This window comes from Propithecus coquereli, unplaced genomic scaffold (genome assembly GCF_000956105.1).
Source record: "Propithecus coquereli isolate 6110/MARCELLA unplaced genomic scaffold, Pcoq_1.0 Scaffold146, whole genome shotgun sequence".
Lineage (NCBI taxonomy): Eukaryota > Metazoa > Chordata > Mammalia > Primates > Indriidae > Propithecus > Propithecus coquereli.
In genome coordinates, this window is record NW_012138969.1 from 52,460 (window position 1) to 70,177 (window position 17,718).

The 17,718-nt window shown below is 37.4% G+C and overlaps 1 protein-coding gene across 1 annotated transcript in view; it reads right to left on the bottom strand.

Annotated features, from left to right (window-relative positions):
• Positions 1–17,718, bottom strand: part of LOC105806753 (hemicentin-1-like) — a gene marked incomplete at its 3' end in the record, with an annotated part of 144,142 nt that overhangs the window by 42,787 nt on the left and 83,637 nt on the right. The window contains exons 27-32 of the mRNA XM_012639958.1: positions 11,588–11,689; positions 10,566–10,742; positions 9,711–9,862; positions 6,506–6,629; positions 1,966–2,141; positions 1,030–1,108 (exon numbers count right to left, since the gene is read on the bottom strand). Of these exons, the coding sequence (XP_012495412.1) occupies positions 1,030–1,108; positions 1,966–2,141; positions 6,506–6,629; positions 9,711–9,862; positions 10,566–10,742; positions 11,588–11,689 (810 nt within the window). The remainder of the gene's footprint in view (positions 1–1,029; positions 1,109–1,965; positions 2,142–6,505; positions 6,630–9,710; positions 9,863–10,565; positions 10,743–11,587; positions 11,690–17,718) is intronic.

Genomic DNA, 17,718 nt, shown 5'->3' on the forward strand with positions numbered 1-17,718 from the left:
ACAAGAACTACAATAAACACTATGTGACTTATTGCCAAATAAGTTTGCAGTCATTAATTTCTAAAACATTCAAAAGAGGGAGAATCATTGGAGTTGGAGTTATCATTAGAAGTATTTAGGATAGCAAGGGTGCCCAGCAGGCATTCAATAAACACCTATAAATCAATTGATGTGAACAACGGAGCTAGAATTAGATAAAAGTACAGGTGGAGAACTAAGGAATATTAGACCTGAAAAGGTACTTAAAATCCAACCTCCTCATTTTATAGATAAGGAAACTCAGAATCAATTAAGAGATCTAACTTGCTCAGTCACATAATTAGTGGCAGACCCACTCAAATCTGGGGTTCCAAGCCCTTAAAGTCTATGAGCATAGGCTTGCAAGTCTCATAAAGAGAGTGGGGTGGGGTGTAGAATAGAGAGGAGGGATTAATATTTATTGAGTGCCTAGTGTGTTCCAGGATAAATAAAATGGTGAGATTCTATTACTTGATCTGGTTAAAGGTGTATGTGAATGATAGTGCATAGGTAAAATAGTTTAATCTGACCAGTCAGGTTTGAGTTCTGTAGACATTTTCATTCCACGGGTCTTCTCCCTACCCCCTTCAATGGGACCTGGCCAGTCTCCATGGTAGAGATCAATGGATCCCAGGATTTCTTCACCATCACCTGAAGAACTGAACTTACACTCAATGAGATTTGCACTGATACAAATGTCTCCTGTCATTCAGTCAAAACTAAAGTTTGAGATTGTGACCAGGTACTTTCTAGAATGCAGGGCTCTGCCTCTAAGCATGGGCAGTGCTTTGGCTTCTTTTCTTCTTTTTCCCTATGTATCTCAAATTGGCTTATCATTCTTTCTTTCATTGGTGATTCTGATGAAAGGTCTTTCATTTCTCACCCAGCTCCATTATCACAGGATCATAATTCCCAAGATCTCCATCCTTGTCTCTAACATATACCTTCATGCTCCCTTCCACTCACCCCTGTGCCTCAGTTCTCCTAGGGGAAGCAGCTCAGTTTACTGACCTTCCTGTATACCAACATCCACCTTCCATTTCTCAAGATTCTCTTTGTTTACCAGTAATAGCCTTCCTTTACCAAGAGGCTATGGGGTAGTTAGTAGTATGAGTTCTAAAGCTATACTCCTTGTGTTCTAATCCAACTTATGCCTCTTAGTAACTATGGCCAGATTATTCAGCTAGTCTTCCAATTTCTCAGTTGGGTCATTACAAGGATTTTATAAACATTCAGTGGCCTTTTGGCTTTCTGAATCCTAATTCCATAGGTTAGCTTTCAATGTCAGCTCATATTTCACTCAAATTAACCTTATCAACATTATTTCCAAATATTCACTTTGTTAAATTCTTTGTTTCAGCCAAACTACCATACTTGCTTGCCTTAATCCAGCTTTTTGTTTTATCTACCCTTGAAAAGCTAAATAGTCTTCCAAAACAGTTCCAGGCAACTAGAGCCTCTTTTGCTATCCCTTCAAAATATATTGTCTGTACCATCCACTTGGTAATTGACTCAGACTTATAGCACTTACTGCATTTTTCAACTAAACTGTTAGCTAATTTTTCATATATTTATGCAAAGGTGGAAGGCATCAAGGACATGATATGTGTCATACTTTTTGCATTCTTATCCAGGGTACCTAAAATGGGTATTTACTGACTGGTTGAGTGACTGAAGCTGAGGCACTGCTTAGACTGTTTCTATAATATTTTCCTAGAAGCATCTTTTTGAGATGGCCTCTGGATATGGATAGACAATTAAATATTTAAATTTCACTAAGCATAAAAATTAAAAATATTAGAAATCTCATCAATAAAAGGGTTCCTAGAATTTTATAAGGTGAAATTAGTAGAACATTTGTAAAAGCCAGCCAATTTAATAAGGATAATACTGAAACCACGAGCTTAGGAATAATACAAAATGAAATAAATAAATCTATATCCTTACCTTTAACACACTTCCATTTTCAGAGATACTGAGGCTTGGTTTCTTCAGCAGGTGGCGGCCATCTTTTAACCAAGTAAGAGTAGGTGTGGGAATAGCATCACTCTGACATAGTAACTCCACAGCCTGGCCAATGACGACAGAGACGTTTTGTTCTTCTCCCATAATATTTGGTGGAGCTAAGTGAAAGGTGGGTTTTCTTTTAGGATAAAACAGGCCAGTACACTGTTTATCTTCATTAATCATCAGGACATATACTGAATAACTTTATTAGTTCTTTTAAGATGTAGGATCACAATCATTCTAACATAACTTCTTTCCATGATTTGGTTAGAATCAAGTGTCAATAAATCACTGATTACCATATTCCCATGAACAAAAATAGTTCTCACTAAACTTTCATTTAAAAAAATTTTTAGAACTGGAAGTTCTCACCAAGTGCCCAAGTAAGAAACCTCTAGAACTAGATGTTACTGCTTAAGGTTTTCAAAGTAATGAATCACTTATGAAATATTTTGGAAACAACAATGAATTAAAAGCAAACACATTTTCAATATTTATTTATATTTTTTGTAAAAGAAATAAATTCATAGTCACAGAGGCAAAATCAAAAAATAGAGTTGGAAGAGATCATAGAGCTCATCTTGTTCCATCTCATAGTGTGCAAGACATAAAATGGGTGACAGATAATAGCTTGTGCAAAATAATATGACAAATCAATGACAAGGCTAGGAGTCTTCTGACTTGCAGCTTAGTGTTCTTTTTGGTTTCCATGGTGCCTTGTCCACTTTCTATGGAATGAAGACCATGTAGGATAAATGACCAGCTGTAAAACATACACATTAGCATACATAAAAAGAGGAAATGAGTTGAAATTTTAATGAGATTAAAACTAAAATTCCCTGGCTACAAAGCTTGTCAGATGCTCAAATGTGTTCTCGGAGAAATTTAAGGAATCTCCTTCCCTTGGGTGTATTAAAGAATAGAGTAAACAATCATTTGTCTTACATGGTTTAGGTATAGCCCTGCCAAGAATGAGAGGGTGGGCTCCACAAGCTCTCGAGGACCCTTTCAGGACTGTATATATAATAATTCAGAAAACACAAAGTAATGATGAAATCAGGCCTGTTATAAAAGGGCCACTCAACAAAGCACAGAGAGGAATTTCCTTAGCCATTTCTCATTAAATCCCATAACTATTCAGGATTGTAGGAAACTTAACATATTTGTAGCATTTTTTTTTTTTTTTACAAGAAAGATTAAGTTGATTTGAAATGAATCCTAAGGGACTTTGCAAATGCTTTGGTAGAAACAAGATTTTTGTGGTAAGGAATATTATTATAGTCTATTAGCCACAGTTTCAGGCTTGATAACCCAGCGTGTGGTAGGATGACAATGAATGCAATAGACTTTGACTACGGCAGTAGCATTGTGTTTCTGTAATCACAAGATTTCTCTGCTACCATATCTACCACACAGGGAAAGGGATATCTAAAGGGCACTTTCATGTGCTTTTTCTGGGTGCAGGACTTGTGCTAAACCCATAGGAATTGATGCTAGAGGAAGAAATACTCCGAACAATGGCTGGGACTGAAAAATAGAACATTTGTGCAGAGATTCATGATGTTCCTTCTGTTAAATTTAATAGCACACAGACATCTGGTTCTTGATAAGGTTAAAGTAATCTGTGGGGAACAGAAAACGGTGGGATTGTTTTTGATATGTGACACATTAGATAAAAGATACACAATTAGTCTGTTTGAGATTAAAACTGCTATAAAAACAGCAAAATAAGCACAATTAGTGCCACCTTCTAAAATATGAAAACAGATACATTCACAAGTCTTAGCACAGGACCCCTAAATAGAATAGCTGATTTCACAGCTTGGAAATAATTTCAGGTAAGGGTATGGTCTCATTTGGACAATAAAAAAACCACAACTGTAAAAAAATGTTTATCTTAGATTATTTGTAGAATTAGAAAAGAGCATGAATTCTTTATGATTGCCTGCAAAAGTGAAAGTTGGAAACAATTCTGGACTGCAGAATACTAATTTATTTACAAACATTTTTCCTTCTCTTAATTTCCTTTATAGCTAAATGAGTTGAATCAAGTCCAAAGGGAAAATGGATTTTTAAAACTAAGAAAAAATGCCAAAGCAATAGAGTATTTGTTTAAGGGACAAAAAAATGAAGCACATCTAATTACAGCTAAGGATATATTTTACCAAATACATCTATTTTTCTCTGCCCTGTCTCTCATTTCCAACTTTTTGTTTAGTCTGAGATGGGAAGAAGGTTCTACCCTTTAGATCCTCAGCTTCCTCAGATGTTATCCCTATTTTTTTGTGTGTGTGTGTGTGTGGTTATGTTGCTTAGGAAGGGGTGTATTCTGGGATCTGTTTCTCATCCTCTGCATCATACTTGTTAAATTCCTTTACCAAAATCAGAATTGCCATAGGGGTATGTTTGCTGGGATGCTGAAGAATGTGTGATCTTCAAGGAAGTTCTCTGAGCTTAAGTTTAAAGAAAAGGTATTGCAGAGATCCAAACCTTTTGAAAACTCAATTCTCTTGTTTTGGTGTCTCAGAAATATGGGAAAACATGCTCTGAATTTATACACGGGAGAAAAGTTTTTAATGAACTACTCTTATTATTGTAGGGAAGGCTATTTTATCCACTATTTCATCTTTGTACTATACCACCTGCCCCCACATACACACTCTTTGCAATGTAAATCTGCAGGTGACTTACCTGTGGGGATTAATTCATTAGGCTCCAATTAGACACAAGATTGTCAAGGTTATTATTACAAATACAGAAATATAATTTATGGAACTAATACTAATAATGGAGTATTGATTGGAAACTGATTTTAGATTAAAGCCTGTTTTAATTTTACACCTTTCCAGTAGCTTGGTACATATATATTTCAAATGCTAAACACATACACACATTCTCAAACATGCGTATCAGCTAGCCATCTGACTTTTATACCAGAAGAAAGATCCTGGTTTTCAGCCTAAAGAGGTTGTATGGAAGTATTTTAGCAAATGATAAAGAAAGTGATGCATGTCTCTGTAACTCTTGGAAAATATCAACTCTTTATAATCTCTTGAGTCCACTTTTCACACTAGTCAATGTAGAAACTTATGGGGACAATCCCAGATTTTTAGTGATGACTAAAACCCAGCCCATAGTGATGTCACCTCTCTACTTCCTTGCTAATGACTGATAGAGTTTTTGTGTCACATACTTTGATTTATTGATTAATCATTCTCAAAGGATATTTTAGAATAGAAGCCTTTCAGTTCTTAACAAAGCATAAAAGTGACCCAATGCAGGGAAGAAGTTAGAATTCTTGGGGTTGGGCATGGTTATCACACATCAGCAAATCCGGAGGTTGGATGTAGACCCACATCAATTTCAGTAGCAATGGGAAAAAAGGCATGGAGAGCCCTTTGGTAGTGTACTGATGCCAACTGGGACTTTTTACTTTAGTTATGTATGATCTGTACGTGTTGTAGCAAGGGGCCTTTCTACTAAAAAAAAAATCTGACAATATATGTCATTTGTGATCATTACATTTGCTTTTGGTCAACATATAAAGGGAAACCAACATGGTCCACATGATCTGGAGGTTAAAAAAAAAGATAATATATTTCAAACAGGAGTGAATTGCTTTGAAGTGAGAAGGAGAAGGCCTGCACTAAACAGAAATTCTTCAAGAGGCCATAGAAGAAATAATTTCATTATTCCATGAACCAAGCAATATAATGCAAATAATACACTGAAAAAAGTCTGAAAGAGTTCTAAATGTAAAGGTATACTGGAATGTGGACTGACTAGCATAATATATGAATGGAGGTCAATGAGAATCCACCTTTGTTCTGGGGGACTTCTACTGTGATAGACTCAGATGTTCCCTTTTGTACCACATGGCTGCATTGTAGGTAGGAAAAAACTTGTATTTTGTCTAAATTTATGTTGAGTTTAACTTTCTGTTTCTTAGATAGTATTTAACTCATAGACATAGTATTGATCACAAAATACACTGATTATAAATATAATTAAAAAGTAATAAAATCATGGCTTTCAGTACAATGGTCTAGAACTCTTGGCCACAAGTGATCCTCCTGCCTCAGCCTCTCAATGTGCTGGGATTACAGGCATGAGAGTGGCTGTAGTGCCCAGCTAGGATGGATGAAGAAAGCTACTTAAACAGACGCTTGCCCTCAGTGAGAAGATTCTGTCTTCCAAATTGCAGAGCTGCTATTCCATAGTCATGTGCTTCAGAGTAGTCTGTGAAGCCCACACTCTGCATGCTGGATGTATATATTTTAATTTCTCGGAACTTTAAAAAAGGAAAATCAGTGAAAGTCAAATGTAAGGCAGAAAGAGAAATTGATTTAAATTGATCCTATAGTTATTATTTTTATTGTTCACCTTTCTTTATTGTCAATAACTTCCCTTAACTTCCTCAATGATCTTAGGCCCCAAACACATCTATATCAGAGCAGAAGTAATTACTAGAACGACTCACCATACACTCTGAGGTCGATGTCCCTTTGTTTCTCCCCAGCAGCGTTCACTGCCACGCAGGTGTATGTTCCCGTGTCACTGATTTGTGCACTGGTCAACGCTAGGATGCGACCCCCAGAGAGAACCTGTCAACAATAAGAAAGTTAAATAACCAACATGCCCCCTTGAGAATGGTAGGTGCAACAGATGTTTTCTCTTATTTTCTGAGACTGATAATTGACATTTTCCTCTAGGATGATTTTCACTTGGATATTTTAAAGTGGGCAGCCATCACCATATAATCCCTTCTTTTTTTTTTTTTCTGAACCACATGTTTTAATATTTAGCAAACCGCATGCACACTTCAGCAGAGGGAACGAAGTCCCAGGAATGACCCCCTGGCACCGGTGGGGCCACTGAGGCCATTGCAGTCTCACTGGGCTGTGACCCGGTTCCTAAGCTAGAAGCTCGCTGTGGCGCTCCGTCAGCTTCTCCTGCCCACAGATGCCATCAGAGTCCCACCCTTACATGCAGCACGTTTGGGTCCATGCGGAGATCGAGGGGACCAAGCATTTAGTACACTTCATTTCTCGAGGATATGGTTTTTCAAGTGTTTTCTTATCCATCCCTGCTGCCAGAACCAGGAGGGAGGAAATGCTGCTCTCAAACAGCACGACACCACCACGGCGGCAGTGGACATGGTGACAATTGGCAGGCGCTCTGAGGGCTGAGCACAGCACACCACGAGGTCCTGCTCTCTGTGCGACGGGGATGCTGAGTCCTGCGGCCAGGATGTGTGAGGCCACCTGACCTGCCGCAGTGGGGGTTAGTGTCATCACTGCCACCCACCCTGTGTCAAGAGCACCAGGCACCCAGACACCCAGGATTTGTCCCAACTTTCCCTCCTCTTCACTCTTGGTTTCCTCCTTCGCTTTCTCCCAACTTTTTACTCGTGGTATTCTATTAATTCCTTTGTTCCCACAAAAAAATAAATGATGCTAGCTCCAAGGGCTGGGGCCGCACTGGGTTTCACATTCTCACCACCCTGTGTGGACCGTGCTCGGACAAGAGTGATGTCCAGGACTCCGAGGCTGCCAAGCGCCACACGAACGAGCATCTGTCATCATCTGTAACCAAGGCTCAGGCCCCTACCCCATTCACACAGAGCACCTGCCCCCTTTGTGTCCTGCATAGGATTAGTTAAAGCAGGACTGACCCGAGGGGCTTGGGAATGATCCCACTGCAGGGTCCTCCCACCATCGAAGTCCAAGAAGGAACCAGAGCAAAGCACCCGTAGCTCGTCCTCAGATCATCTGGGCAAGAATGTGGGTTCACGCTCCTCTACTGAAGCCCCCAGTAATCACCTTTGGAAGTCCCCTCTGCCTGGTGGCAGACGAGCTGTATCCACAGCAGCATGGAACCGTAGAATACCACACTCAAGTGTGGTGCTGACTGAATCAGAACTCGAACACGTCCTGACTCCGTGCAGGACTCTCCTCCCCAAAGCCTGCTGGTCCCTCACTCCATTATTCCTTGCTTTTGCTAATGGTGTTTCCATCTGCCAGTAACGGAAGCTAGACTCAGTGACCTCAATCTCCCCTCCTCCCATAGCCCAGCAAGTCACTGGTGTAACGTCCACTGAATGGGGGCCGTGGAGACGAAGGCCAGGCCCTGCCATCCATGGGGGCTTCCCTGGGCAGGGCCCTCTGCTGGGCTGGGCCTGGCCACACCAAACTTATAGACTACCCTGTGGGGAGGGATCAGATCTGCCGTGCGCCCTGAGCGATGCAACATCCCAGCTCGCCCTCACAACAGCCCGAGGCACCTGAGCAGGTGTCGTTATCACCGCACTTTCCAGGCACCCGAGGCTCCGGAAGGCAGAGCAGGTGAGGGGTGGCCTGGGGCCCAGAGAGGCTGAGTCTGCTCAGTGCAGGCCAGATTCAAGCCCAAGCCCAAAGCCCTCACCTCCTCCAGCACACACACCAGTGCACTGTGCTCTACGTGCTCACACGCACAGCGTCCTGGATGCAGAAGGGAAAGGCCCATCACCCTGCCCAGAGCCTCCCCCCAGAGGGCCTGCTGTCCCAGACCCCAACCACCCACCTGGAGCTTCTCCTCCCCCTTTCACCCTTCGTCCACTCCTGACACAGAGGCCAAGGCCCTTCTCCTCCTGCAGGGCTACTGGAATGACCTTTCCAGACTGAGCTGACCACCCAACACTCAGGATGCAGTCGGCGCACCCTCTTCCCTGCTCGCGGAACAATCCCTTCTTGTCTCAGTGCAAGAACATGCAAGGCTAGAACCAAACTTGGTAACGACCACTGAAAATAAGTCTTTATAGACAGCACCAAGTGAAAGTTAAATTTCATCCATATTTACTATACAGAGAGAGAGAGAGAGCTACAAGGGGAGAAAGATAAGTGGCTTCTAATTTTTGTTTGGATCAAGAGGCAGGAAGTTAAAATTAACAACAAAGTAGTAGCCAAGTTAATTAATTAGCCACATTGATTGTCCTTTTATCCCACTGATTCAGGTGTTTCTCTAAAATATTGACATAAGCTCTGGATCTTCTATGATCTCAAATTCTGAAAGCATTGGATTTTCAAGCAAAGTTGAAGACGTAGGATGTTAGGAGAACTATGTTCTCTGTGAGGCAAAATAAAATTAAACTCTAAATTAGATATACGTGCTCTGTCCATAGGTTTAATTTTGAGTCAATGTAATACACTTAAACAAGTGTTTTCTAAGACTCAATTTTATTTTTCATGTTTTTTGCATTATAATTTTTCTTTATTATTTGATGTTTTCACAGAAATATGTATGCTCTGTGTGTTTCTCTGCTTCATTATTATTTCCAGACACTTAAATATAAATTCCACCAGGAAATTCTTGTTTTTGTTGATGACCATTTCTTTGTATGAAGTCTCTCTTGTGGTAATAGTACAAAGTGGAGTGAGACAGGGAGAAAATAACAAATATCTAAAACAAACGGTCCAAATATAACAGCTACAAGTGAGGTACAGGTACTCTTAGAAATACTGAGCTTTTAATGAATTGCTGAGGAATACTAATTGTGTATCTGTGGTACTTACAGTTGCATCTATGTATGTTTTTTTATAACATTTGTGAATCCTTGTTCTCCAAATCTTTTCAACAGCCTTACTGGTTTGTACTTATGTATTGAATCATCGAGTGGCAGTTTTCACCAAAGAAATGAAACAGAGTACCTGTATTCCATTAGCAAAGCTAGAGACAGGGCTCCCATCTTTCAACCAGGTCAGACTTGGGGCAGGGAGGCCTCTGGCTTCACATTCTAACCTCACCAGATTATTAACCACCACGGCCACCATGTCACTGCTGCCAGAAATTGATGGGGGCACTGAAAAAAAAAAAGAAAGTGAGATACGTTAACCTCACAGGTTTTGCCATCTCAACATGATGAAAACTATATGTAATGTCCACAATAATGTGTTTTTACAGGCGGGTTTTTTGTTTATTTGTTTTTCGGTAAGTTGTTTCACAACTCATTTGAGATCTCAGCAGAAGCATTCTGTGAGATTAGTAGGGCAAGGATCAATATCTCTGTTTTTGAGATGAGGAAAAGAAGGTTTTGCTAGTTTATTTAGGAAATCCAGTTTTTAATGCCAGGATGGATTTTTGTTTCTTGATTTTGAAGCATACACACGTGTGTCCCCCGTCACTGTATCTGCTGTACTATGTTAACTACCGACTCATCTTTAAAAGAATTATTAGAGATAATAACTTGGAAACATTCCTTTAACTAATACTATGATTCTGTTAGAAAGTATTTACAAACGGGTTTATTGTCACTAGCTAATAAGAGTATCAAAGACAATTTCAACAACTCATCTAAAGCAAACTTAAGTCAATGGCATGTGAAAATCGAGCATTTTAATGGGAATCAGGAATGAGAACATTTATCAGTCTTAGAACACAGCACCCTTCCATAGAGATGATAATAACACACTCTGCCAAATATTTAGACTAGAATTTTACAGAAGCACTTAATCATTTTGAATACTTCTTTACCCCAGGATGAATCTAGGAGAAGTGGTACTAACCATGAACTTGCAGACTGTAAAACAACTCTGTCGCTCCAGCTGAGTTAATGGCCACACACTTATACAGGCCAGCATCTGATACTTGGGCACTTTCTATAGCAAGGATCTGCCCTCTGTTCAAGAAACTCATGCTGGCGGAAGCTGACAGTGGACGATTCTCTTTGTACCATGTAATAACTGAAAGGGAAAGGGGAGAGATGATCTATGCAAAATTGTTATTCTAAAATTAAATACACTAAATAGGATCTTAACTAAAATAGTCACAATTGCTTTATTCCTACACTTATCATTTGAGTGTAATCTGTTTAAACAAATATCTCTTTAGGGTTGATTTTTAAGAGAAGGCAATCCTAAGAAAAACACCAAGAGCCAAGTCGATATGAGTCCTGAAAATGAATTTAGAAAAAAGAAATTATTTATAGTATCTCTAATATATCAGTATTGTTTGATAAGCAGCCTTTTAACTTATTTCTTTTTGTTGTGTATTTCTTTGCACCTATAAGAGTTGTGTATGTGTTTAATCAAAACTAAATACCAAAAAAAAAAACAAACAAAAAAACCTGAATACCATACACACTATCAGCCTCAAAAAATTTATATTATTATTGATTCATATGAATAACCTAGCAGTGATGGGAATATACAAAACGAAGTGGTACTCTCATCAGAATGACAATTTGGCTTAGCTTCATTAAGATACTTTTAAAAGTTAAAAATATATTTTTCATCATAAATGTATGTAAAATACCCTTGTGGGTTTTGTGGCCACTATGGACAACAATATGATTAAGACAGTCAAATATTTCTACATTGTTTAGATGGACAAATTATTTCATGCAGTTAAAATCAATGAAAATTCAAAAATGTCATCTTCCTAATTCTTACATTCTTACCAACGTTTTACTCTTGGAATGTATCCTATAATCTTTCCTTTATTAGTAATTAGTATATTATGCTCACAACCGGTTTCGGTTATTCCCAGAAATCTTAAAATGTGAATAGGGTACAGGGTTGAAACATACCAGGCGGAGGGTTCCCAGCCGCCTTGCACTCGAGCTGTACGGGGCTGTTTTCCACCACGGTCTCATTCAGCACCTTCCCTGCGTCTTCCAGACGGGGCGGTTCTGCAAGAGGCCCAAACACATCATTATTTCACATAAGCAGGATATTTAAACTGAAATTGTTTGCCCAGTGGAAATTGCAATTTTTTTCCTACCTTTGTTTCTTTCAGATATACACACTGATAGGTTTGGAATAATAGTATGTTATTAAGTAGAATTGAAGAACAGGATGAAGAAAAAACTTAATACAATTTCTAAGTCATATATTTCTGTGTTCCCAGATAGGAAAATCTTTACAATTGTAGATTAGTAGAGGCATAAAAGAAAGTTAAAGAAGGATGGTTTTTATTGTAACTAATCTGATCAGTTTAATGATGAATTACCTTTACCAGAAAATAATTTACTGTATTTGAACTCCTGGGAAGAAAAAAACAATATGTCTCAAAATATTTGACTTTATTTTTGGACAGTACTGTCTTAAATCATTTCAGAGAAGTTAGAATAATTTTTGTGTGTTTATTCGCAGGTTGTCTTTTGATATAAAATTTATAATTAAATTGTTCATAAAATAAAACAGAAAATGACACTTTCCACTTTAAATAACCACTGCTAATACTGCTCTATCATTTTAATGTACTTGTGAAGGAGGAAGTCATACAGTCTGAGAGGCATAATGCAAAAGGAATAACAATTTGGAACATCAAGCCAGTTGTTTTCAACAGTATCTCAAGGAGCGTGAGATGCGTGCCAGGATGAAAAAATTACAAGTGAACTAAAGGTTCTGTCTTATGTGGAGAAGATGTTATAGATATAAATTAGTATTTGAAGTTAATAGAAAAAAATACATTCTAAGGATTTGCTAAATTTAACCCATGCACTAGAGACTCTCACTCCACATATAATCAGATAATCAATCAACTCATTAATGTACCAAAACAGGAAAGAGGGAAAGAAGGAAAGGAAACAAGAAAAATAATTAGAATTATATAAGATGGCAGAAATAAAATTAAATATATAAATCAAGAGCATATATGTGAATGAGTTCATTTCCTTGTTTAATGGACTTTTTTCGCACTTTTATTATAAAAGGTAGATTTTTAACACTTTTGTGGGTTAACACTATGGTTAACATTATTTTTTAAATTTAAAAATCTAAGTGGATAAAAAGCACAAATAAAAAATCCACAAAAATGTTAATAATAAAGAGGTGGACAAAGATATACAACAATTTGACATCAATTTCTGACAAACCGGTATACACAGCAAAAATTATTAAACATGACAAAGCAGCAATCTTTGTACTCATTAAAATGCTACAATTCATGAATAATACTTTATAATAACAATGCTTTACACATTCAATAACAAAGCAAAAATTGTTAAAAAGCAAGGAATATTTGAAGACTCTAAAAACGGTACATTTTAATATGTCCTACTCAGAATTTGACTGCGGAGTGAAAGAAAATAATAAAATACTAGAAAAATAAAATCACCCATCGATTGTGTATGCATGTGTGTATTCATAGTTACCAAAGAATATACATTTTTTTAAAATGTCAATGTAATATATTCAAAATAGAATAGTAGGACACAAAAATATAAATAAAGTTTTTTATAACCACGATTTAATAAAACTATTTTTAAAAGAATATAAATCAATAACAAAAATATAAAGCTATCTACATGGGTGAAAACCTCATTAAATGAAATCAAGATAAAAGTATAGGCTTAAAAAAACACAGATTTAGATGAAATTAATTAACATTAAAACCTATGGGATGTCACCAAAGCAGTACATACTTAAAGGAAATCTTAAGCCTTAACTAACACACTAAAAAATGAAGAAATAGTGAAAATAAATGTTCTAAGCCTTCAATCCAGAGTGCAGAAAAAGACCAATACAATAAACCAAAAGAGGCTAGGAAGAAAGGAATAATAAAAATAAAAGCAGAAAAAACCACCAAAGAAAACAAATAAACAAAAACAAAAAAGACAATAAAACTCAAAGTTGTTTTTCGACAAGTCTAAAACAAAGTCTGTCCTCAGAGATGGATGTCCTTTTGGGCCAGATCTCTGTTTTTTGGGAGTTGTTCCTGGAGACTCACCCTAGAACCTATTCCTCCTTCACTACTATAATTCCTTTTGTATTCACCTAATTCCATATATTAACACTTCCTGTTTGAAATGCCTAGATGTTTCTGTTTTCTGCACTGAATTCTGGTTACAAATACAATATTTGAGGACAAAAGACCTTTAAATATGGCTATCTGACTTTTTCAACTGGAAAAGGAAAAGGAAAAACAATCAGTTCATGGCACATTCCTTCAAAACAGTTATTTAAATGCTCACTTGAAGCCTTCTGGACTGAAGTGCTCATTGAAGGCTTTGACAGACTACGTAGCTGCTGCAATAAAACATTATGATGGGAATAAGACATACAAGAGCTATGGAGTGGGTTGGCTATTTCTCACTTCACTAGAGAACTTAAAGAAAAAAATATTGGATGTCAGCAAGAATGTCCGTCAGAGCAAGGACTCAAAAAATCCACTCCTTCTTTAAAGAAACAAAAACACTGGAAAAATTGTCAAAAGCAATTTTTTCAGAACTCTGGAGATCAACCAAAGACTTGCAACAATCCATAAAGTGTTTATTAAAAAAAAGAAAAGAAAAGAAAAAACTAAATCGCTAAATCTCATTAAGACCAGTGAACTTTTTGACATTTTAACTCATGTTATTCCTATCACCCCTTCCCTGGCTCAGTCCAATGTGAAAAAAAATAATCCCATAATCACAATGAAAAAAGAAGTCTAGCAGATACCGAGGAAGCAGAATAGGTTTGGAAATACCTAAAAGCACCATTCTGAGAAAACTGTCATTATTTGACCTATCTGGCCCTTCCTTAGAATTTACAGGATTTGTCTTTATTTAACTCAACTCAGAATTGTGTCTGCACAAACCTTTTCCACAGGAGTGTTTTAAAGTCTGTAAAAACAGCCTTTATTGAATTTGTTCAAGAAAGTTAGTTTCTTTTGCTTCTATAATAAATTACCTCAAACTTGGTAGCTTAAACAATATATTTATAGTTTTGTAGATCAGAAGTCCAACGTAGCTTTATTAGGTTAAGATCAAGGTGTCGGCAGACCTGAATTCCTTTCTGGAGGCTCTAGAGGAATCTCTTCCCTTCCCTTTCCAACTTTTAGAGGCCATTTCTTCCATCTTTGAAGCCAGCAATGGCTGGCAGGGAGGAGGGATGTGGAGCATTCTTCTTCCATCATATCACTCTGATATTCTGCTTCTCTCTTCCACTTTAAATGCTCCTTATGATTATATTAGGTTTATTCAGATAATCAGGGACTATCTCCCTATTTTAAGGCCAACTGATTAAGACCTTAATTCCATCTGTAGCCTTATGTAACCCTTTATGATATAACCTAATATAATAATGTATTCCAGAATTAGGATATGAACATTTTGGAGGATGCCAGTATTTTGCCTGCTCACTAAATAAATAAGAGGCAACAACAAACCCAGCAAAGACAACAACAATAAAAACCACAGGAAGAGGAGGATATCCTTTCCAGAGTTGCTACATTATATTATTTAAAATGTCTACTTTTCAACAAAAAATGAAATATACAAAGAAACAAGAAAGCATGGCCCATACACAGAAAGAGAAGCAGAATATAAACTATTTATGAGGAAACCCAGATATTGGACTTATTAGACAAAGACTTCAAATCAGCTCATTTAAATACAGTGAGCATTTTGTATTCACGTATTCTACCAACCACAGATTAAAAATATCATTTAGAAAATAACAATATAACAATGAAAATTAATGCAAATTTTAAAATAAAGTATAATGACTATTTACATAGCATTTCCATTCTTTTTTTTTTTTGAGACAGAGTCTCACTGTGTTGCCCTGGCTAGAGTGCCGTGGCGTCATCCTAGCTCACAGCAACCTCAAACTCCTGGGCTCAAGCGATCCTTCTGCCTCAGCCTCCCGAGTAGCTGGGACTACAGGCATGCGCCACCATGCCCGGCTAATTTTTTCTATATATTTTTAGGTTGTCCAATTAATTTCTTTCTAATTTTAGTAGAGACGGGGTCTCGCTCTTGCTCAGGCTGGTTTCGAACTCCTGAGCTCAAACAATCCGCCCGCCTTGGCCTCCCAGAGAGCTAGGATTACAAGCGTGAGCCACTACGCCCGGCCCTAGCATTTCCATTCTATTTGGTATTACAAGTAACCTAGAGATGATTTAAAGTGTAAGAGAGGGTGTACTAGGTTATAAGCAAATATTATGCCATTTTATATAAGAAATTGAGCATCCACAAATTTTGCTATCTGTGGGGGGCCTGGAACCAATACCCTGTAGATGCTGAGGGACAGCTATATGTTCCAAGAATTATAGGAAACCATGTCTAAAGAACTAAGAAAAGTGGCTGAATGGCATCTCACTAAATATAGAACAACAAACAAGAGATAGAAATTAATTTTGAAATACCAAATAGAAATTTTGGAATTCAAAAGTGCAATAAGGACTCAAAAGCATATTTGAACTGGAATAAGAAAAAAATCAGTAAATTTGAAGACAGGTTAATGGAAATTATCCAATTTTAGGAGCAGAGAGAAAAAAGAATGAAGAAAAGTGAACAGAACCTCTGAGACTTGTAGGACACCATCAAGCATAATGAGAATATCCGATGACAGGGAAAAGAAAAAGGTACAAAAAGAATATTTTAAAAAATAATGCTTGAAACTTTCCCAAATTTGAAGAAAAACATTAATCTACACATCTAAGAAGCTTAATAAACTCAAAATTGGATAAATTCAAAGAAATCCACACTAAGACATCATCATCAAACTGTTTACAACCAAAGACAGAGAGAATTTGAAAGCAGTGAGAGAGAAGTGACTTATCATGTACAAGGTTCTTCAATAAATCAAACAGCTGATTTCTCATAAAAAACATAAAGACCAGAAGGCAGTAGGATGGCATATTCAAAGTGCTGAAAGAAAATGACTGCCAACCAAGAATTCTGCATCCAGAAAATTTGTCTTTTAAAAATAAAGAAGAAATTAAGACATTCCTAGGAAAACAAAAACTGAAAAATTCATTGCTAGCCACTGGCCCTACAAGAAATACTAAAGACATAAACAAAGAGTGCAATGCGCACCACCCGAAGGATGGACATATTTGAAACTCGGACTTGCGGGGGGGCAAGGGCAAAATACGTAACCTAAACATCTGTACCCCTATAATATGCTGAAATAAAAAAAAAAAACAATAAAAAAAAAAAAGAAATACTAAAGACAGTTCTTCAGGCTGAAATGAAGCAGTAACTCTAAAGCACATAAAAAATTAAAGAGCACTGGCAGAGGTAACTACATAGGTAAATATACAAGACAGTAAAAACTGTATGTTTTGTTCATAACTCTTTTCCCCCTATTGATTTCAAAAGACAATAGCATAAAGCAATAATTATAATTCTGTGTTGATGGGGTACATAATGAAAAAAATGTAATTTGTATAACAACAATAGCATAAAGGCAGGAAAAGAGAAGGGAACTATATAGGAACAAAGCATTTGTATAGTATTGAAATTAAATTGATTTAAATCTAAACTATATTATTATTAATTAGGATGCTAATTGTGATCCTCAGAACAACCACTAAAAATAAAACTAAAAAAATTTTTAAAAGAAGCAACAAGGGAAATAAAATGGCATACAAGAAAATATGAGCAATGAAGGAACAGAAAAACATCACATATTGGCCGGGCGCGGTGGCTCACGCCTGTAATCCTAGCACTCTGAGAGGCCGAGGCGGGCGGATTGTTTGAGCTCAAGAGTTCGAGACCAGCCTGAGCAAGAGCGAGACCCCGACTCTACTGAAAAAATAGAAAGAAATTATCTGGACAACTAAAAAATATATAGAAAAAATTAGCTGGGCATGATGGCGCATGCCTGTAGTCCCAGCTACTCGGGAGGCTGCGGCAGTAGGATCGCTTGAGCCCAGGAGTTTGAGGTTGCTGTGAGCTAGGCTAATGCCACGGCACTCACTCTAGCAAGGGCAACAGAGTGAGAC